We start from the raw sequence: 21,081 nt of genomic DNA, 5'->3' as shown, positions 1-21,081 counted from the left end.
CCGGCCTCCACCCCAGCCACAGCCACGCGGGACTCAAGCCACGTCTGCGACCTACACCACGGCTCAGGGCAACGGCGGATTCTTAACCCACTGAGCGAGGCCAGGGATCGAGCCCGCATCCTCATGGGTACTAGTCAGGTTCTTCACCCACCGAGCCACAGCGGGAACTCCTGTGTTCACCTCTTCGCCCCCCACCTTCCTAGCTGTGTGATTGTGCGCGAGCGGCTTAACCATGCTGAGCTTCAGGCTCACGTGTGAGAGAATGGGAATTCCTGCTTCAGGCGACTTGGAAGGTCGGTCGGTGGAGCATTTGCAGTGGACCGTACCTCCTGGTCACTGTCCTTTGCTGGCCGGTAGTGCTGGGGCCAGGGGCGGGCCTGGGGGGCTGGAGCCGGGGATCATAGCTCACCGGTGCCTTCTGCACCCCCCTTCCCCCCAGATACCAGATCCACACGGGCCTTCAGCACTCCATCATCCGCCCTCGGCAGCCCAACTGCCTGCCCCTGGACCAGGTGACGCTGCCGCAGAGGCTGCAGCAGCTGGGTTACGCCACGCACATGGTGGGCAAGTGGCACCTGGGCTTCTACCGGAAGGAGTGCCTGCCCACGCGCCGGGGCTTCGACACCTTCCTGGGCTCCCTCACCGGCAACGTGGACTACTACACCTACGACAACTGCGACGGCCCGGGGGTGTGCGGCTTCGACCTGCACGAGGGCGAGAGCGTGGCCTGGGGGCTCAGCGGCCAGTACTCCACCCTGCTCTATGCCCAGCGCGTCAGCCGCATCCTAGCCGGCCACAGCCCCCGGCGGCCGCTCTTCCTCTACGTGGCCTTCCAGGCCGTGCACACGCCCCTGCAGTCCCCGCGCGAGTACCTGTACCGCTACCGCGGCATGGGCAACGTGGCGCGGCGCAAGTACGCGGCCATGGTCACCTGCATGGACGAGGCCGTGCGCAACATCACGGGCGCCCTCAAGCGCTACGGCTTCTACAACAACAGCGTCATCATCTTCTCCAGTGACAACGGGGGCCAGACCTTCTCGGGGGGCAGCAACTGGCCGCTGCGAGGGCGCAAGGGCACCTACTGGGAAGGGGGCGTGCGGGGCCTGGGCTTCGTGCACAGCCCCCTGCTCAAGCGCACGCGACGGACCAGCCGCGCACTGCTGCACATCACCGACTGGTACCCGACCCTGGTGGGCCTGGCAGGCGGCACTGCCTCGGCGGCCGACGGGCTGGACGGCTATGACGTGTGGCCCGCCATCAGCGAGGGCCGGGCCTCGCCACGCACGGAGATCCTGCACAACATCGACCCCCTCTACAACCACGCCCGGCACGGCTCCCTGGAGGGCGGCTTCGGCATCTGGAACACTGCCGTGCAGGCCGCCATCCGAGTGGGCGAGTGGAAGCTGCTGACCGGAGACCCCGGCTACGGGGACTGGATCCCGCCGCAGACGCTGGCCGCCTTCCCCGGCAGCTGGTGGAACCTGGAGCGGATGGCCAGCGCCCGCCAGGCCGTGTGGCTCTTCAACATCAGCGCCGACCCCTACGAACGGGAGGACCTCGCGGGCCAGCGGCCGGATGTGGTCCGGGCCCTGCTGGCCCGCCTGGTGGACTATAACCGCACTGCCATCCCTGTCCGCTACCCGGCTGAGAACCCCCGGGCCCATCCGGACTTTAACGGGGGCGCCTGGGGGCCCTGGGCCAGCGACGAGGACGAAGACGAAGAGGAGGGGGCGGGCAGGGCGCGGAGCCTCTCCCGGGGGCGCCGCAAGAAAAAATGCAAGATTTGCAAGCTGCGATCCTTTTTTCGTAAACTCAACACCAGACTGATGTCCCAGCGGATCTGACGGCGGCGGCGGCGGCGGCCGGGGGTGGGGGGACGTCCCCCTGCGAGCCTGGCCCTGCTCTTCTCCAGGGAAGGGCCCCAGCTCACGCTCTCATCTGCAGGGAGGTGAAGGGCGCAGAGCTCCTCCGTTGGAGGGTGGGGGGCCGGTTTGGGATCGGGGGAGAATAAACTGAACTGGGGGTGCCTGGGTCCCCGGCTCGCCTCCACTGACTTGCTCTGTGACCGCCTGGGACCTGCGTGAGCTCTCCGGGCCTCAGTCCCTCGGCTGCAGAGGGAGCTCTGTGGTCCAGACGTGGTGCCTGCGGCCGTGCTGGTGTTCCCGCCGCCTTCGTTACCTCCCAGCTGGTTGAAGGTCTTGCGCCGGAGCCCTGGCCCTGCCCCGGAGAGCTTCGTGGCTAAGGGGACCACCCAGAGGCGGTTCCAGGCCTGGACCCCAGCGGAGGCGCAGTGCTCTGGCCACTCTCTGAGGGGGGCCTGTGTTCTGAGTGCGGAGGTGCCAGGCCCCCGGGCGACCTTCCTGGATCTGATCCCCACATGGCCTGGGCTAGTCCTGGGGCCAGGCTGGTGGGGCAGGGGGCAGTGGAGACGAGCGCCCCTCCCTGCAGAGGGAGCTCCGCACCGGCCACCAGGCCATCGGCCGTCAGGGCTCTGCTCCGACCTTGGCTCAGTCCTTTTCCTCTTGGCCTCCATGTCCTGCCTGTGAACGGGGTGCGGGCCCTGGCCCTGCCTGCTCGCCGGCCTGTAAAGGACCAGCCGAGGTAGCGGTTGGTTGTGGGGGAGCCCGTGAACGTGATTAAAACACGGTGATGCACAAGCGAGGCCTGCAGTGCTGTTGGGAGCCCACGGAGGGTGTGCGCCTGTGTCCTGGGCCCGTGTGAGTGACCTTCGGCCCCGTGAGCCGGTGGGGAGCGGGCCTGGATGGAGGCAGAGCGTAGGTCTGGCCTGGCCCTTCCATAGATCCACCCTGTGGCCCGGGGCCCATTCCAGCCCCCTGGCCCCTGTCCCCCTGTCGCCCTGTGTACAGCGGGTGAGCTAGGAGCCCCTAGGCTCTGGTAGGTGTGTGCTGGGGCCACAGGCAGGGCGGTGGGGAGAGGGTCGTGGGCTCCGGGCGCGGGCTGGTGGCGGGCCTCTCCCCACACCGCGTTCTGCTGCTCTCCCTCTGGCTTCCAGTCGGTGCGGCGTGTGTAGGCGAAAGCCCTGCTGTGAATTTTGAAAATAGTTATTTTTGTCTCCGGCAAAGGAGGCCTGTTAGGACTCGTCAGCTTGTGGATGAGCGGGATGGGATGGGATGGGTGGGGTGGGTGGGGTGCGGTGTGGGGGCCGGGGGGGAGGTTCCAGAATTGGTTGCAGAGCTGCCTGCCTGTTGCCCAGGCGGCTGCGCCCAGCCCTGAGGGTCTGGCCTGGGGCTGCACGCAGAGGGGACCCTTGCGTCCTGGGCCCCGCTTCATCCCAGCCCTGCCCTCTTCACCTCCCCCCAGCTGGAGCCTTTCTCTGCCTCCAGGGTAGGGATGCCTGGGTCCTGTTGCGGCCAGGAGACGCTGGTGGGCCCCAGGCCCGACATTCCCTGGGGGCTCACTCCCAGTCTGCTGTCACCAGCGTACACCAGGTCTGCCAGGTCCTGGCCCGGCTCTGGGCTCGGCCCTCCAAGGAGCAGGGTGCCCGCCGGTCCACGCTGACACAAGTTACATGGGGGCCTCTTCGGAGCCTGCTGCGCTGCCCTGCCCGGGGTGGCCCAGCCTGCGGCCCCAACCCTGCCTCTCTTCCCGGGTCCCTGCCTTTTGGGGCCACCAGTGTGGGACCATAAAAGGTCTATTTCTGCTCTTTCTCAGGCACCAAGGCCTCACCCTCTGTGGCCAACTGGGGCCCAAACACAGAATCCAGCTGGGGCCGGGCTGGGGCAGGTGCCCTGAGAAGGAGGCGCCATCTAATCTTGAGCCTGCAGCCTCGAGCACATCTGCCTCAGTCCTGCCTGACCCAGAACTCAGCCAGCAGCCCAGGGCCCACTCCAGCTTCAGCCTGTGATGCTGTCCATGGCCCTGGAATCCTCCTAACGGGTGCTGGCGGCTGGGTGGGCCTGGGGTGGGTGGGAGGTCTCAGAATGAGGGGCAGCTCCGGGCACGGCGCGTTGTGACAGGAGGCTCAGCCTGCTCATGCGGCTTCTGCTGTGCCCCTTCGTCACTGTGCTCCTGCCCCCTCCTTCCACCTCCTGTGGCTCCTGCCTTCCTCCCCAAACCGCGCCCCTGGCCCCCGAGCCAGGGCACCTGGCCTGGACTCTGGGTCAGGCCCCCAGGGGCATCACGAGGCAGGTGCTTGCACCCCCTTTGGCGAGGCGGGATGGAAAGAAGGGCATGTCAGGGGCAGATCTGGGCTCTCGGGGCACGGATCTGCAGGAGGGGAGGCCGCAGGTGCTGCAGGCCCCCACTTTCCCCCTTGCCTGGACCAGATGGGTTCCAGCCAGGGGCAGCCCTGCCCAAGCTGGGCCCTGTCTGGAGTCCTGGCAGGGATGGCAGGTGCTCTAGAAACAGCCCTGCTCCGCTGCAGGAGCACGCTCTGAGCCCCCAGTTCCTCCTCTCCCTTAGTGCCTGCTGGGAGCCCCGGGACCTGGGCTGGTGGCCCTGAGTGCGGGTCGGGAGGGAGCCCTGCTGGGGAGCCAGCCCCTGCAGAGGTCATCCTGTCTGCCTGAGACTTGGGCTCCTGTGGGAGGGCAGCTGTGTCCCCCAGGGCCTCCGCGGCCCGTCTCTGAGGGGTCTTCCAGCCCTAGCGGGGGCCAGAGAACACACAGCAGGGGTGCCGACATCCTGCAGACCCTGGATGGGCGAGTCCTGCCCCCTCTCTGCCAGTCGGGCGCTGGCGGTACCTCTCTCACGGACATTTGCTGGGAGGTATAAATAGGACGATACGGAAAGTGCTTAGCACAGGGCTTGGCTCTGAAGTGGAAAGAACTATTTCTCGCGTCCTTGGAGTCAGTGAGGGAACATCTTGTCTTTACATTTCTCAGGAAGCAGTGGGGCCCCGGGGGAGGACCTGCCATAAGCATTCCCAACGGCAGGTCTGGAACGGAGGCCCTTGAGCTGCGGGTGGCGCTGTGCCGACGGGGGCCAGGCCGCTGGTGCCCTGGGCCCCTGGGCCCCTGCTTCCCTCTCCCCCGTGTGGGAACCTCAGGGGACAGAGCTGCTCCCCGACCCCCGAGCTGTCTCCCTTCGGAGTGGGAGCCTGGCCTTCCTCCCCGCAGTTGACGAAGCGAGTGGCCGTCCGCCGAGACCCTTTGCCGGATGCTGCTGTCTTGGCCCACTTTCCGCCCGCTCTGCCCCCGAGCTCACTGCCCTTAATGGAACAGGCCTCGTGGGGACCGTGCTGCTGGCACGTGTTCTGTGGTGCCTGCCCAGGCCCTGCAGGACCCTGAGCCCTCGGGCACGTGCGTGTGAGCCTGTGTGTAAGCTGGGGAAGGTGGGACTTCAGTTGGCTGTCCCCCCCCCCCCCACCGCCGTGGCCCAGGAAGTTGGCCCTGCTCCCGGTTCGTCCCCCCAGCTCTGTGGGGTGGAGCCTGTGTCCTGTTCCTTCTCCTAGCGTCTCAGAGCCGGCCCGGCTCAGTGCCCTCCCTGGCCCCGCCCGCGGCCACCGGCTATTGAGCACCCCAACTGGGGGCACAGTGCTGGCTCTCCTGCCTGCCACCTCCCCAGGGAGCAGGGCGTCTGGTGGGAACAGCCCCCAGTGCAATCAGAGGCTCATGCTCTCAGCGCCGTGGAGGCAGGGCCAGCTCTTCACTGCCGCCGCCACTGGGCCCAGCTGCCAGCCTCCTGGGCACAGGGGAAGCAGTGAATTAGTGGTTGTGCCTCCTTGGCAGGGTGGCTGTTACAGCCAGGATGGGATGCTCGTCTGAGGCAGCGCTCACACCCCTGTGCTGGGCTCTTGAAGGTTGGGAGGGCGTGTGTGTGTGTGTGTGTGTGTGTGTGTGTGTGTGTGTGTAAGAGGGTTGCCAAGGAGACCTTGTCCTCGTCCCCCTCGTCGCTCTCCCTCTCGCCTCTCCAGGCCTCTCTGCACTGATCCTGCAGCCCCGGGTCCTGCCCAGCCCCAGGACCGCGCGCACAGGGTCCAGAGAGGCACGGGGACGAGAGAAGAGTGACTAAGGCTGAGAGAGTGAGGAAGGAGGTGGAAGAGAAAGGGGGTGAGAGGGGCCAAGGATGGGGGTGCCTTCGAAGGAAGGGCTCCGGGGGGAGGAGCCGGGCGAGGGCAGAGCTGCAGGCAAAGCTCCAGGCCTGCAGGACCATCACCTCCTTTGTTCAGAACATTAGACCCCTCTGAATACAGCCCCAGGGCACCCTGGCGCGGTGCGGTGTTGAATGTCCTGGATGAGCTGGCGCCCTTGTGACCCTGTCCTCAAGCCGCAGTCCTTCCTTCTGCAGGAATCCTGCAGACCAGGCCCGGGCAAACTGATGTTCAACCTCGGCGAGCTCAGCGCCGCTGGGGACACAGAGCACGGCACCCGGAGCGTGGGACTTGGAGATGGTGACGCCACGCACGTCATGTTCAGAGAGTGCGGCGGCAGGAGCCAGGGATGTCTAGTCCTTTAATGAGAATCACTGCCCGTTTATGAGCCCCCAGAGCACGTCAGCCGCTGAGCTCATCCCCGGAGCCCTGGAGCCCGGCCCCGGAGCCAGGGAAGCTCTGACTCCCTTTTGCAGACCAGGAAGCGGAGACGCAGAGGAGCTAGGATGCCCAGCCAAGGCACACGGCTGCTTGGTCGTGGAGCCACGGTGCCACTGCCCAGCACCGCCTCGCCTCCCCTCTTGGCGATGCCTGTGGTGGCCCCGGGGCCCCTAAGGACTGTTCCAGTGCTTCCCTGTGCAGGAGGCATGCCCTCCTGGTCATGGGGCAGTGGTGGTGCCCCCCTTCCTCCACTCACTGCCTTCACCTCTAGCCTCGGGCACTGCTCCTGCCCTGCCCACTGCCCACTGGCTGTGCAGCCCCCAGCAAAGGCCTCTCTTCTCTGCCTCGGAATTGCAACGTTGGCGGCAGAAGCGGGAAGCATATTGTGCACAGAAACAAAACTGAGTGGTTTTTCCTTTTTCTGAAGGTGGTAATGGTGCAATTAGTGGCTAAGCCACCCCCCGCCCCCCACCGGCTCGCCTCCCTCCCTTCTCTCTGCCTCCCCCTGTTTCTTTCCTGGGAAGAAGTGGCAGCATCACAGTACCAACCCCATCATCCGCTCCCGCTCCCAACTCCCAGGAGGACGGGTAGAATTGGGGGGCTGTCCCCAGGTTTCTCCAGGGGGCTCCTGGACCCAAGACAGTGAGGCAGGGATCTGCTGGGGTCGGAGAGCCCCAGCAAGCAGACGTGCCCAGCCAGTGGAGGAGCCAGTAATGCAGGCCCGAGGCTCTGGAGGTTCAGCAGGGCCGGGCAGGAAACCCAGAGGGTCTGGGTCCCGATCCTTCGATCCTGTCCTCGTTGTGGACAAGCGCTGGCCCGAGACCTCAGCCTGGTGGGTGGTGGTGAGCTTGACTGGAGCAGGTGAGGGGCTGAGCCTCCAAGTTCAGGTTTGAGTGAGCGATGGGGGTGGTCATGGGCCCGCTGTAGACCTTCCTTTTCCTTTTCTAGAAACTAAAAAAGGCCTCGTGTTTACACACTTCCCAAAGGCCTCCACCGTCCTCAGCCTACTCTGTCTTCGCAGCCTTCCTCTGCACCAGCAGCTGCGTTCTATTTTGTAGAAAAGAAGCTGGCGGCCCAGAGAGGGGCTGTGACTTTCCCAGGGGCACACAGCTAATGTATGCCAGGACTGGAACCGAATTCAGAGCTTTAAATGCCAGTCCTGCTGCTTCTTACCCCCCCGACCCCAGGCCTTGGGGTGAGATATGGAGGCTATAGACACGGCTGCTGCCCTGGAGGGCAAGTGCCCGCGAAATTTGGGGGTGAGGATTTCAGGGCAGGTCCATGGCCGCTCCCCTCCAGGCCAGGCCATGGTCCCCTTCCCACCGCCACCTCTGCCTCTTTCACCTTGACTCCAAGTAGAAACTGGGACATGAGCCCCGGGAGACCAGATCTCCGTGGCCCCTGTGGGGGCCTGGGGGAAAGGAGTGGATGTGGAAGAGACTTCAGGAGGGACCGGCTGTCATTGGGAGGGGTGAGGGGTGAGTGGGCAGCCAGGGATGTTCCTTCCAGAATCCCGGTAGCTCCCGGTACCTGTCCTCCGAGCAAGAGCCAGCGAGATGGACCAGGTGGCAAAGAACAGAGAGAGAGCAAAACAAGGAAGAGAGAAGCAGAGGCAAACAGAGAAGCAGAGAGAGAGTTGGAGGCTGCCGTGATCCGCCGAGAGAGATCCCCGTGAATTAGCCGTCGTATCCCTGTAAACCTCAGAACCTGGCAGTTGCCAGGGCAACGGGGCAATACCTGTCTCTCCAGAAGGGAGGAAGTTGCCAGGGTAACTGCATCCTGTCTTTCCTGGGGACTATCCCGGAACGTGGCCCCCACTGGCCGTTGCCATGGCAACTGCCTTTTGGCCCCACTTAGTCCCATCGTGTCTGTTAAAAGGGCCCCACCGTTGGAAGTGGGGGAGGTGGGAAGCTGAAGCTCACTTGTCAGCGAAGTTTGTTCTCCTCCCCCTCCTGCAGCCCCTCCCTCAGTCCACCACCTCGGTGGGGGGCTGGGTCCACCGCCCCCAGGCCCACAGAGGCCTGCAGTATTGTGAGCGGCAGGGCCAGGGCGTCCGGGAGCAGGTTTCGCAGTGGAAGGCAGGCAGGTGTTGGGGAGGCAGTTACCGAGGCAACGGGAACAGGGCGTTTCGGAGGTGGTTGCCATGGGGACCTGGATGCTGACGAAGGCTCGCGAGGCTGTGAGCAGCCCCAGTGCTCTGCTCAGAAACCCCGGGCTCGTCACTCAAGCCGGTTCTCAGTTCGCACTTGGCAGCACCGGCAGGAGGCTGGCTGCTAGGTCTGGGAGCAGAGCAGCAGCGCCCCAGTCCTGGTCCCGCAGCCCCAAGCCGCACCTGCTCGCCCGGTGCCAGGATGGCCACCATCACCTGCACCCGCTTCACGGAAGAGTACCAGCTCTTCGAGGAACTGGGAAAGTGAGTTGCACTTCAGAGAGTCCCGGAGGGCTCAGGGGGTCGGTGTCGTGGCTCAGGGGTCTGCACCTACGGTGCTTCCAGGGCGCACATGGGGCGCTCGTGTGTGCAGAGTGCCCAGAGCTGGGTGCAGGCATGTTTGCCAAGGCCAGCCGGGCGAGTGTGTGTGCAGGGGAAGGGTGGAGAGTGTGTGCACACACACACGTACACACATACTTGAGTGCATATGACCTGGGTGCACACAGCTTCTTAGAAACTCAGGATTAAAAAGGGATCTTCCTAGTCAGCTGAGTCCAAGGCTGGAATCCCCTGTTGAGTTTCTCTGAGGTGGCCGTCTGGCCTCAGTTGGTTACTTCTGGTGGCAGAGGGCTCACCACCTCTCGGGTAATCCTTCCTGACTTTGGGTACCTATGACGGCTGTGCAGAGCCAACTTCTCCCGGTAAATATGTCCCTCCCTGCCTTCTTCTTGCCAGCTCCCGCCAGGGGTGAGAGCACCGGTGTGGCAGGGGTTAATGACTGAGCCACTGGTGAGGCTTCCTGAGTGTTGGGAGGAGGGGAGGGCTCTCAGGCGAGCTGTGGGGGGCATTGCTGTTGCAGGGGCTGGTGATGTGCAGGTGTGCCGGCTCTGGTCCCCTGGCAAAGTTGTCCAGCTCCAGAGCTCGCTTCCTGCCTCTGATGCCTGTGCAGGGAAGGGCGGGAGGGTGCGGGGAGCAGAGAGCCCCTGGGGGCAGCCCCATAGGTCATGGGGTGTCAGGCAAGTGTTCCCGGATGCTGCCAACCAGGTCTGTGGGGTACAGTTTGGAGGCAGAGCTGGCCTCATGGGCAAAGCAGCTCCAAGCCCTGGGTGGTCCCCTCCGTAGCAGCAGGAGTGGCAGGGAGAGAGCCCTGCAAGCAGGGACGTGCTGGTGCCAGGTCTGGATGCGTTTCGACGTGTGTTGTGTGAGGACTGACGCTGTTGTGTTGCGGCACGCTTGTGTCTACTGAACAGGTGTGCAAAGTGTTCACGTGTGTGCACGGGGGAGACGGGGAGGTATGCTTCGTGTGTCAGGCCTGAGAACTGCAGGTGTGCCCTGCAAGGTGGAAGGATGTAAGGACTCAGGGGGTAGGTGCTTTGCAGGTGTGCTCCTGCGTCACTGGGTGTACACACGTGTGGCTGGTCAGAGCCGTGTGCACATATATGTCTGTGTCGGGTTGCACATGTGCGACTTGGGCTCCGTGGTGCTCCTAGGAGGTCTGGACACACACAGCTGGGAGGGCTGGGGGGCATGCCTGCGGGAAGGGGTGTGTGTGTGTGTGCGCGCGCGCGTGCATGTGCGCCAGGCCTGGGCCCGCGGGCTCGGCTGGGAGTGTGGGTGGTGAAGGCATGTGTGAGCTCAGGCTGGTGTCTGCATGTGTGTGGGAGGTGGGCCAGTGGCTGTGCACCAGCAGGCTGCCTGGGCACACACACACTCAGGCACTTGCATACAGGCTGTCCTGGCCCCTACAGGCGCAGACCCATGTGCAGACGTGTGCTCACACCGGTCTGCAGGCCTCCTGTCTTGCCGAGTGTGTCTGCCCTGGGGTTGGGGCTGGGGGTCAGGGGACCACAGGAAGGAAGCGTTTAGGGCTGTGCCCGAGGACCGAGGCTGGCTGCGGCCCGTGTGCCGGGACCCTTCCCAGCTGGGTCCAGTGCCCACTGGAACCCAGGCCTCCCCGATCAGCTGGGAGCTGCCTTGCAGCGGCAGCCAGGGTCCGTGCTGGGAGGACTGCGTCACAGGGTGCCGTGAAATGGAGTCAGATGTGACTAGGGCACTCAAAGTGACAGGAAAAGGGCTATCTTGCCCCAGGAGGGGATGGGGACCGCCAAGACGGTGCCGTGGAGGCGACTCGGCAGAGAGAGCCCTCCTGAGCCTTCCTGGCCCTGCCGTCAGCCAGGGCACTTGGAGGGACCCGAACGCAAGCAGAATCTGAGGGCGACAGGGAGCCCTTTTGTGGCCACGGCAGGAAAACTGAGGGTGACAGGCATGGCCAGGCTGATGCAGTCACTCTCAGCCCTCTTCCTTCCACTGGGGCTCTTAACCTTTTTTGGGTCACGTGTTCCTCCGGGAATCTGCTGGAAGGCTCCGTCTACCTCCCCTAGAAAAATGCACGAGCCAGTGGCATGCTGCGGGCAGTCAGGACTCGCAGGATGTCAGGAAGGCTAGGGGTGGACCTGGGTTCAGGATGCTGGAAATGCAGAGGAGGGCCTGAGGCCCCACCCCTCTGATGCCTGGGTTTAAAAGGCCAAGGTGCCCAGGAGGAGGCAGGGCTCCCCTGCTCTGCACGCAGCTGCAGCCCAGGTGCCCCCTGGGGCAGATAGCGGCAGCGCCTAGCGCAGGGCACAGGGTCTGGACCTCACCGCCCCGAGCACTGTGACGCTGCGCGGGCTGTGGCACCTCTTTCCCTGCCTGTGACTCGGAGATGGGAAAGGGCCTGGAGGTGCAATGGGATCGTTCTCACGAAGAAAAACCTAGTGACAAGCCTAACGCCGGGGTCATCGTGGCCTCAAAAGCCAGAAGGGCTGCCCCCCCAGCCCGGCTGGCGGGGATGCAGCAGCTCCCGTTCTGTTCGGATGAGCCAGGAAGATGCCCGCAGGGCCAATCCTTCTGTTGGTGACCCCCAGGTCCCTGCCAGCTGGGGCACTGCTGTCGCCACCCAGAAGCTGAGCCCCGGTTCCGGGAACCCACTCCAGATCACTGGCACAGTGGCAGCCAGAGGCAGCTGAGCTGGACCTACCAGGGCACCTGGGGTCTTTGGACCTCCTTCTGCAGGGCCCTGGCCGCCCAGCTGCAGAGGAGGGCACGCACCTTGCAAGGGCTTCCTGGCGTCCTGCCCAGTGAGGCCGGGCTCCTGACTGCAGGCCTTCCAGGGGCCCCGTGAGGCCTGGCTCTGAGGGGACCTGTCCTCCCAGCCCAGTGGGCGGCCAGCTGAGGGCTGTGGGCTGGAATCAGGGCGCTCGAGCCTCCCGCTGCTGCTTCTGGACGAGGGTTCCACTGCCGTATATGATTCAACAAGCCTGGAACCTGATTCCAGTTCCCCTCGAGGCCTGACGGTGGTGGGGGTGGGGGTGTCTTCTGCTCCCTTCCTTCTCCCTTGACCCCAGCCCTGCCTCCTCCCAGGGCTGAGAGACGTGGGAGCCCAGCCCTTAGAAGTGCAGGAGCCCATATGGAGACAGGAGGCAGGCTGCAGCGAAGCCAGCTCCAGGATCAGAGTGGCTCCGGGAGAGCAGGGTCAGAGGACAAGGTCAAGTTCCAGGAGCTGGAGAAGGAGCCCCTCCTCCGGCCTCTGTCGTTTTCCCAGCTTTGATCCCCGTCCCAGGAGGGGTTCCGGCAGAAGGCCCCTGCTGCACAGAAAAAGCTTTGGAAGAAGGAGCTTTTGCTGGAGGGAGGGGAGGGAGGGAGGGAGGAGGCTGGAGACAACTGCAACCCACTCGCTCTGCTCTAGAAACAGATCTGAAACTGACTCCAGGGTGGAGTTGGCGCCGTGGGCGGGGCTGCAGGGGCCAGAAAGGTTACTCCAGGGAGGGGGAGCCGGCTCTGGAGGGCCCTCCCTTCACCTCCTCAGCTTTGTGTGATGCACCGCGCTTGGGCTGGCCTGATCACCAGGGGGCACTGGGGCCCAGAGGCAGCTCCCCACTCTGGGTGGGTGGGGGAGGGTGGTCCAGGGTCCTGGGTGCTCAGGTTCCCTCTTGGGACCCAAGCGGGAGCATCTGCCAAGCGTGTTGCGAGAGCCCGCCTTTTGCTGGCAGAGCTGTTAAGAGGATCGGTGGATGGTGTGGTGTTGGAGGGGGAGCAGCCGGGCACTGACGCGCCCCAAAGACGGGTGTTGTGCGTCTGTTTTGCTTCTGATAACCTCTGGGGTTCGCAGCCCTTTGGGAGGCAGGGGATCAGCAGGGGCGGGGGGGGGGGGCGGTGGTGCTTGCCCATCTTGCGGAGGAGCAGACGGAGGCTTGGCAAGGTGGGATGTCCGCCCAGGGGACTAGGGGCCATGCTTAGGCTTGCGTGTGGGTCTCCAGCGCCCTGCGTGTGCGGGGAGGGTTGATGACAGGGACCGCTCCTGCCTCCGGGTCTGGGGCCACTGTCAGGATCGAGGGGCCGTGGCCTCCTGGGGAGGGAACTCTGAGCTGTCGCTTGTTTCAGTCATGATTCTGCCTCTAACTTACTGCACCACCCTGAGTGGCTCCTTTGCCCTTTGTCTGCCTTAGCCTTCCCACCTGTGAGATGGGTCAGGACACTCCCGTAGGTGTTGAAATGCGCCTTTGGAGTTGCTTCCCTCTGGCCCCCTCTCCGGACGCACCCAGGGGAAATTGCAGGCTCAGGACACCAGAACTGGGAGCACGGGTCGGGGAGCCAGTGCCCAGGGAGAAATGGTTTGCCCGAGGCCCTGGAGAGAGGCAGTGGCAAAGCCAGGGCAGGGGACCAGATGGTGCGCAGGGGCCGGAGAGCCCGGATAGGAAGCTGAGGACAAATGGGACGAGGGAAGGGGACAGCCTTTCCTCCCTCCACCTCCAGGCCACTGGAGCGGAAGGCACGCCCATGTGCTGGTGCCTGTCGCAGCCGCTGCCCCCTCACTGCCGCCCCCGCCCAGGCGGAGACACACTGACACCGCGGAGCCTCCCGCTGCCTGCCCGCCTCCCTGCAGAGGCTCTCGGTGACTGCCGCCAGCGCCCTGCAGTCGGGGCTCCGGCCCTCTCAGGGGGTGAGGGCAGCTCCCACATCCTGCTGCTGGTGCACGCGTGCATGCTCTTGCGTGCTCACGCACGCACAGGCCCGGGCGCCGAAGGATGTGTGTGCACATGCACGTTGGCCCCAACAGGGCATCGAGCAAGAGTCCACCTCCCAGTGCTGGGAGGGCAAGGCGGCACCGGCTGGGCTTCTGGGCCGTCTCAGTCTCTCTGTCTCTCCTTCTGTCTCTCTCTCCCTGTCTCTGTCTGTCTGTCTGTCTCTCCCTCTGTCTCCCTCTCCCTCTCTCTCTGTCTCTGTCTCTCTGCCCCCCTCCCCTCTCTCTTGTGTGGGTCCCTTGGCCACAGTCCACCCTTCCTGCTGGCACATTGCCCCATCACAGGCTCTTCGGAGCCTCCCTGAACCGTGATAAGAAGCCTGCCCCTTCCCAGCCTGGCACAGCCCCCAGACCATGTCACAGCCTGCCGAGGCCCAGTCCAGGCCGTGGATCTAGGCCCTCTCGGGGCTTGGCTGCCCACCAAGGCGTCAGGTGGGGCTGTGGGACCGGCGGGGCTTCATGTGCCGGGGAGGCTGAAGGTCTTGCTGTCGTGGTGAAACGTGAAAGGAGGAACGTGTCTGGGACTCGTGCATCCGTTCAGCGAGTGTGTCCTGAGCACAGACTCTGTTCCCAGCCCTGGGCTCAACCCAGCAGGTGTCACGTGCCAGACTTGTATCAGACTCTGTCCCCTTGGGGCTCGTGGTCTAGTGGGAGGCTGGCATTAATTAAATCACTTTGGATATTAGTATTTCAATGCAAGTGGATAAGGGCTGTGAGCGCAAACATAGCTCAACTGGTTGGATTGAGGGAGTTATCGTGGAAGGCTCCCCTGAGAAGGTGACACTGGAGAGCTCGAAGCTGCTTAAGAGTCGGTCACAGGGAGGAGGCTGGAAGAGTGTTCTTCAGAGTGGGAACAGCACAGGCAAAGGCTCTGAGGTATGTATTTTTTTTCAGCACCTGTGGCATATGGAAGTTCCCTGGCTGGGAATCGAATCCAAACCGCAATGCCATCTGTACCTCAGCTGTGGCAAATCCAGACTTTAACCCACTGTACCGGGTCAGGGATCAAACTCGTGCCTCTGCAGCTGCCCGAACCACTGTCGTCGGATCCTTAACCCACTGTGCCACGGGGGGAACTCCTGGGGAGTGTATTTTGATGGAGCGTATCAGCCCCTGGGGGTGTGGGGGTCTCACTCTTCTTAGGCCTACTCAGCTTGCCTCCCGCTTTCGGATGCTTAGGGGCTGGAAGGGGTGTTAGCAGACCTGCCACTGTCTTGGAGTTCCCTGGTGGTGCATCGGGTTTAGGATCTAGTGTTGTCCCTGCCGTGGCTTGGGCCTCCAGTGTGGCTCCAGTTCAATCCCTGGCCTCGGAACTTCCTCACGCCACGGGCACGGCCACCCCCCCCAAAAAAAGCCCAAACAAACAAAAACCTGTAAAGCATCTAGAAGCGGGGGGCAGGCGAGGTGGTCGAGGTCTGGAAGCCACATCGAGTGAGAGCAGCTGGGCAGCTGGGGCCTTTCGCACAGAGAGGGGACACATGGGTCCCGTCCCTCAGCTCTGCAGGGACGTCTAGGGTCCCAGAGACCAGAAAAGCCTGCTCTGCGTGGCTCTGGAGGGCACAGCAGGGCCCAGTGGGTAGAGGGGCCAAGAGGCGGATTTGAGCCCAGAGTAATAAGGAAGAATTTTCTCAGGGCAGGGCCGCTCCTCTGCCCCCGCCCCGGGGACAGGGCCGCAGCCTCCGGAGACGGGATGCGGGCGCTCCCGCTGCCCCTCTTCCCTGCTCGGCCTCCGTGGCCCTCCCGGCCTCGGCCACCTGTGGGCCGCTCTGCTGCCCGCCTGAAGTGGGAGATGGTTTAGGGGCCGGAAGAGCCTCCGTTCTGCACAACACATCAGCGTGAAGAGCCCTCCCTGTCTTACCCGGGGGAAGTAAGGCCTTGCCTGTGGCCACACCAGCCGGTGGCAGGAGCATTGGCACGCCGGTCTCTTGCCAGCCTTTTATCTCTTGCAGCCTCCATCCGAACCCCTGAAACCTTTGGGGTGCATGTGCAGATGGAGCCAGGCAGGAGCTGGCCTGGGGTTGGGGAGGCAGCGGCCCCCGGCGTTTCCCTGCTTTCCCGGCTCTCATCCTCTCGCCAAGCGCGGGGGTATTTTTTAATTTTCCTTTTGTAACCCATTCAAGGAAACCCAGGCACAGCCAAAATAAGAAGTATGTTGGCACTTCTGTGGGCTCAGTGTTCCCTGCAGCAAGCAGAAGCTTCCGGCTCCCAGGCCTTCTGTGTCCCCCACGAGACTTCTGCTGGGTTGGTGTGGGGCAGGCCTGGGGGCTGCGGGGCAGCTGGAAGACAGTGCGTGCCCGCGGCATCGTCTGGAGGTTGGGCGTGGGCGGCGGCAGCTGGCTCAGGAGGAGGGGAGACAGGCGTCCCCCCCCACACCCCACCCCTGGCAAAGTCCTAGGGTTTTCTGGCTGTCCGTGCTGGAGTTTGTGGAGTTCGGGGCAGAGCTGCTCTGCATAGCTGTGGGCAGAGAGAGGAAACGGGGCACAGGGGTCCTGGGCTCCCAGCCCCTGTATCCTCTGCTCCATCTGCCACCCGGGGACCTGCATAGCTGCGTTTTGTTTGTGTGTTGTCTTGCCGCCCCCGTGGCATAGGGGGGTTCCCAGGCTAGGGGTCGAATGTGCCAGCCTACACCACAGCCACAGCCCCGCCAGATCCGAGCCGCGTCTCTGACCTATACCACCGCTCACAGCAACGCTGGATCCTGAGCCCACTGAACAAGGCCAGGGATGGAACCCACGTCCTCACGGATCCTAGTTGGGTTCATGACCGCTGAGCCAAGACGGGAACTCCCTGATTCCAGCTTTTTAGTCGCTGGAGGGTCTCGGAGCCTCAGAAAATCTCTCGGGGCCACAGCCACTCCCTCCAAACACACCGACTCCAGCTCTCAGAGTGTGGGATATTATTTTCACACATGCCCGACCCTCAGGCCCATCTGTGGAGCCCAGGGCAGGGCCTCTGGCCTGAGGTTGTAGGAGTGGGACGGGGCAGTGGATGGTGGGTCAGGAGTCCCGGGTTCAAAGCCTGACCTCAGTGTCCTTACCTATAGAATGGGGAGGGGGTGGGCTTCGGGGGCAAGACGTCACCGAGCGCAGCGGCTTCTGCTGCAGTGCACGCGGCCCGCACTCCCATGGGACTGACTCTCTGTCCCTTCTCCCAGACGGCCTAACCCCATCGGCTCTGGGTCGCGTGACCCGGACCTTGCTCTGTGCCCGGGGATCAGACCAGCCAACCTGGGCTGTGCAGGGCTGGCCCCCAAGAGCTGTTGGATGCGAGCCCCTCCCCGACAGCAGCTCTGTCCGCCTTTGAGGGGGGGCTTTCTCACCGCAGCCCATCCGGTTGACGTCAGATGCCCAAGTGCAGTAGCTGAGGGGAGACCTGAGGGGGGAGACCAGCCTCTGATTAGGAGGTGCCCATCCCGGAGCAGCCAGGCATGACGGGCAGGAGTTGGACAACTGGGACTAGAATTCTGAAGAGGGAGGGGCTTTACCGGGGCAGGTGTCCGTCCTGGGTGATGGTCCGTGGCTTTCGTCATTTGGGGAGGAGGTCAGAGAATCCTTTATGAGGCTGTGAACAACTCACACCCTCTCCCCAGACCCAGCGCGTGGCCCTGGGCAGAGGGATGAGGGAGGTGGTGAGAAGTGGGGACGGGCCAGTGATGGGAGGGGGGCGAAGACATGAAAGCACTGTCGGGGGGGAGGGGGCTGCCGGGGGAGCGCAGCGACCCTGAAACACGAGGGAAGGCGGGTCTCAAAGCTGGGCCATTGATGGGACAAGTGCCACCTGGAGAGGGGCAGGCGAGGCTGCGGCTCTGGCCCAACAGGGGCTGCAGGGCTGCGGGGGGCACTGGGTGGGCGGGCCTGGCACCGCTTTTCTTCCAGGGAGCCCGGGGGCGGGAACCAGATTGCTGTGGGGGTGGGGGGCGGGGAGGTCGGACGCTGGTTCTGGAAGTTTGCAGCAGGGAAGGGGGCAGGACGCAGCTGCTGGGTCAAGAGAAAGCCTCTTGGTTCTTTGAAGTCTTTCTGTTTGGGGGAAGGGCGGCTGCTCTGTTTCCAGAACGAGGAGACTTGGGTGTGTGAGGAGGCAGCCGCTGAAGGGAGCCCTGATGGGCGGTCAGGATGCCCCCGGGGCTCAGAGGGGAAGCGGGGCTCGCGGGTGGCGCTCCGGTCTGCCGACACCCCAGGCCCAGCGGGGAAGGCGGGGAGGGTCCTGTGGCGGAAGCTGTGGCCACCGCCAGGCTGGGCAGCAGGGCCCTCCCCCCAGCGAAGCAGAGGCTCCTCGCCCCACCTTTCCCGTGGAAGCCGAGCTGAGTGAGGACCCCTCGAGCGTGCCTGGTGCTGCTGCGTCAGCATCTGGGGGTGTTTTAGGCCAGAGAGGGTGACCGGGTCCTGTGGGCTGGGAGCCAGCGACTCCCAGGACACCATGCCTGCCAGGCAGCCGGAAAGCAATTTCTGGCTTTTCACGGCCCATTAGCACTCTCCCGCATTCTCTGCCACCCCGTGCCCTCCCCGTCTGTCTGTTAGGAGAAGCAGGTGCGGCCTCCCTGCCCGCACACATCCAGGGCAGGTGGCCCGGGGGGCACCCTCACGGTCCCCACACACCTCCTCTCCCAGCCTGATCTTCCCCGAGCCTGGCAAACCAGGTCCATTTTGCTGCTGCTGATGCCAGCTGTTCTCGTCGCTGGGAGATAATGATGCCTATAAAAGGCGCTGTTTGCTGAGCATTGCCGTCCTCCAGGGACGGGGCTGAGCCCACTGCACCCCTTCCTCTCTCACTGAGCCCTTGAAGCGATGGCTCGGGGTGGGTTCCGTTCTCACCACACCTTACAGGGCAAGGGCTGGGCTTGCTGGGGTTAAACAACCTGCTCGTGAGCAGCCAAACCACGGCCGGAGCTCTGCTTGGCCTGGCTCAGGACGGCTGTTCTTATCGCACACACGGCTTCATCGTCCGATGTGATGGTCGCTGCCCACCTCCGATGATTGAAATGACGTCAAATTAAAACTTCAGTTCTCGAAGTCCCCACCGTGGTTCAGCAGGTTAAGGATCCAGCACCGTGTCCCTGAGCCTCGCGGATCCCTGGCCTCGCTCCGTGGATGGGGGGTCCCGTGTCGCTGTGGCTGTGGTGCCGGCCGGCAGCTGCAACGCTGCATCGACCCCCCAGCCCCGGAACTTCCCTCTGCCCCAGGCGCAGCCCCAAAGAGGCTCTTCCGTCCCACGAGCCACATTCCAGTGCCTGTGGCCGTGTGAGGCTGGCCGCTGTCCCAGTGGCCAGCACAGGATGTGTCCATCGTCACAGAAAGTTCTGCGGGACAGCCCCGCTCTAGAGTGTTCGCGGGCAGAAAGTCCTCTGTGCCACTTAGCCCCGCATGCCCGCCCGCGCGCCCGCTGCACTCGAGGGGCTGAGGCCTGCGCGGGGTAGACCCTGCCCCGGTCCGCCGACTGGGCTGAGGCCCGGGTCCTCCCGCCCGCGTTCCGCGAGCCTCTCCGGGCGAGGGTACGCGCTTCACACCCAGGGCGCCCTATGTGTGCTTTGTCACACCTAGAGCCTCTTGGTGCCACGTGCCCCAGGGCCCTGAGAGGTGGCTGACGCACCCCCGCGGGCAGCCCGGCCCTGAGCCCGTGGCACCCCGCAGGCCATCGCAGGCAGGCCTCATCCCTCCCTCCGACCGTCACTCCCTCCGCCCCTGCCCCCGCCCCGGGCCTCCTCCCCTCTCTGCCCGGTCCTGTACCCAGGCTCCCGCCCACCACCCACTGGCCACCTGCTCAGCTCAGGGCCGTGGGAGGCGTGGGCTGGCTCTTCCTTTTGCCAAGGCTGCTGGGCTGTGGCCACTCGCTCACGCAGGACGAGAATGTAGGAACATGCCTTTTTTAAAACAAAAGATGAGAGAGGGAGGAAGTCGGGGCTGCAGGCTCGCTGCCCACGCTCAGCCCTGCTGGAGACACTCCTCGGGCCTCGTCTTCCTGATCCCCAGCCCCGGGCGGGCAGGCGGGCAGGGAGCCGCCTTTCCGTGGTGGACGGGAACCCGGGGCCGCATAGGGACAGCGAGGCTCCTGGCCTGGCCCTTCCCTCGCGCGTCCGCGGATCTCTGTGCCGGCTCCGCACGTGTTACCGCTCGGAACCTCCCCGTGACGCGACGCGGATGTAATTACTGCCCCGTTTTACGGGAGGGAACGGGTGAAGCGCCACGTTCAGTACCACCCAGTTGGGGCTCGGTCGTGATCAGACCACAAGGCTTCGGGAGCCCAGAGCCCCTGCTTTCAAGAGTCACACTCTCCTGCCTTTGGCGGGGTCGGAAGGACACGGGCAGGTGACGGGGTTCTCTGCGCGCCTCCAGGGGATACACCTGCTCACTTGAGGCATCGCGGTCGCCCGAGCTGTGAAGGGGGGGATCGTGACCCCCGCCCCGCAGGGCTGCCGTCAGGGTCAGGGAGCTCGGCGGTGAAACCGCCTTTGGAGGAAGGGCCCACCTGCATGTGAGAGAGGCCAGGGTCCGTGGCCTTGCCCTGGCCTGGGGAGACGCCTCCTTCCGAGCCCCTGCCGAGGTCCATGCATCCTTTTGCCCCAGAGAAAAGGGCACGTGGCTTCGTCCTGAGGCACAGGCTACCCTTCCGGGGAGACAGGGTTCCTGCAGCTGCTCTGCCGAGACGTCCACCCCTGGGTAGAACCTGGGTCTTTGCAAAAGCCTGGCCCTGGCTTCTGAGGAGGAGGTGCGGCAAGCGTGCTCTCTCTTGTTTGACGGACAAGGCTCTCAGGTCCTCGGCTCCTGGGACAGAGCCCAGGGTCACGTGGCCTGCCCAGCGTCTCTGCCCAGAGCCCCACCTGAGGGCCCGTGGGCGCTGATTCCAGGTGGGCATCTAGCAGGACTCATTCCCAGAAGCGGGCAGGGCAGTACCCAGCTGGCTGGGAAACCATATCCTGGGCAGCGTGTTAAAGGAAAATACAGATTGCCGGACTCACACCAGAAATTCTGGTTTGGTGGGTCTGGGTAGAGCCTAGGAATATGCATTTTTCAAAGATCCCCAAAGGGGATCCCCAAAGGGGTCCTGAAACAGCCAGTGTGACCCTCATTGATCCAAAGCCTTTCCGTAGATTGTTCTCCGCTGGAGAAACGATGCACCTCCCCCCTCCCTCCCCCCTTCCTCCCTCCCCCCCCCCACCCCCCACCCCCGCCCCTGCAGTTCTCAGCACCTTTCCTGGAAATGGCCCTCGAGACCTCCTCTCCCTGGGGCTTCTGAGCATCGAGGCCTCCCCTGGGCAGGGACCTGAGGGTCCTTGCCTGGGTAGGGTGGGCACCTCTGGGAGGCCCTGTGACTTGGGCCTGCCTGTGTGCTTATGGAAGAGGCCCCGGGAGGCGGGAGGACCTGATGGCTCGTGGCCGTGGTGGGCCC

At 64.4% G+C, this 21,081-nt stretch overlaps 1 protein-coding gene across 7 annotated transcripts in view; it reads left to right on the top strand.

Moving 5' to 3' along the window:
- The window catches only part of CAMK2A (calcium/calmodulin dependent protein kinase II alpha), a 105,552-nt gene that overhangs the window by 36,556 nt on the left and 47,915 nt on the right, over positions 1-21,081 (top strand). For 3 of the 7 annotated variants that reach the window (XM_005652962.3, XM_005652961.3, XM_021085019.1), the window contains exon 1: positions 8,684-8,903. The exons of 2 other annotated variants lie outside the window; for them this stretch is intronic. In XM_005652962.3, the coding sequence (XP_005653019.1) occupies positions 8,842-8,903 (62 nt within the window). In that variant the 5' untranslated portion in view covers positions 8,684-8,841. Of the gene's footprint in view, positions 1-439; positions 2,662-8,683; positions 8,904-21,081 lie in introns of those variants that run through there. 2 more of the 7 variants (XM_003124102.4, XM_003354356.4) reach the window with 2 other exon arrangements.

The sequence above is a fragment of the Sus scrofa genome, chromosome 2 (genome assembly GCF_000003025.6).
Source record: "Sus scrofa isolate TJ Tabasco breed Duroc chromosome 2, Sscrofa11.1, whole genome shotgun sequence".
Taxonomy (NCBI): Eukaryota; Metazoa; Chordata; class Mammalia; order Artiodactyla; family Suidae; genus Sus; species Sus scrofa.
This window is presented reverse-complemented; position numbering and strand designations above follow the sequence as displayed.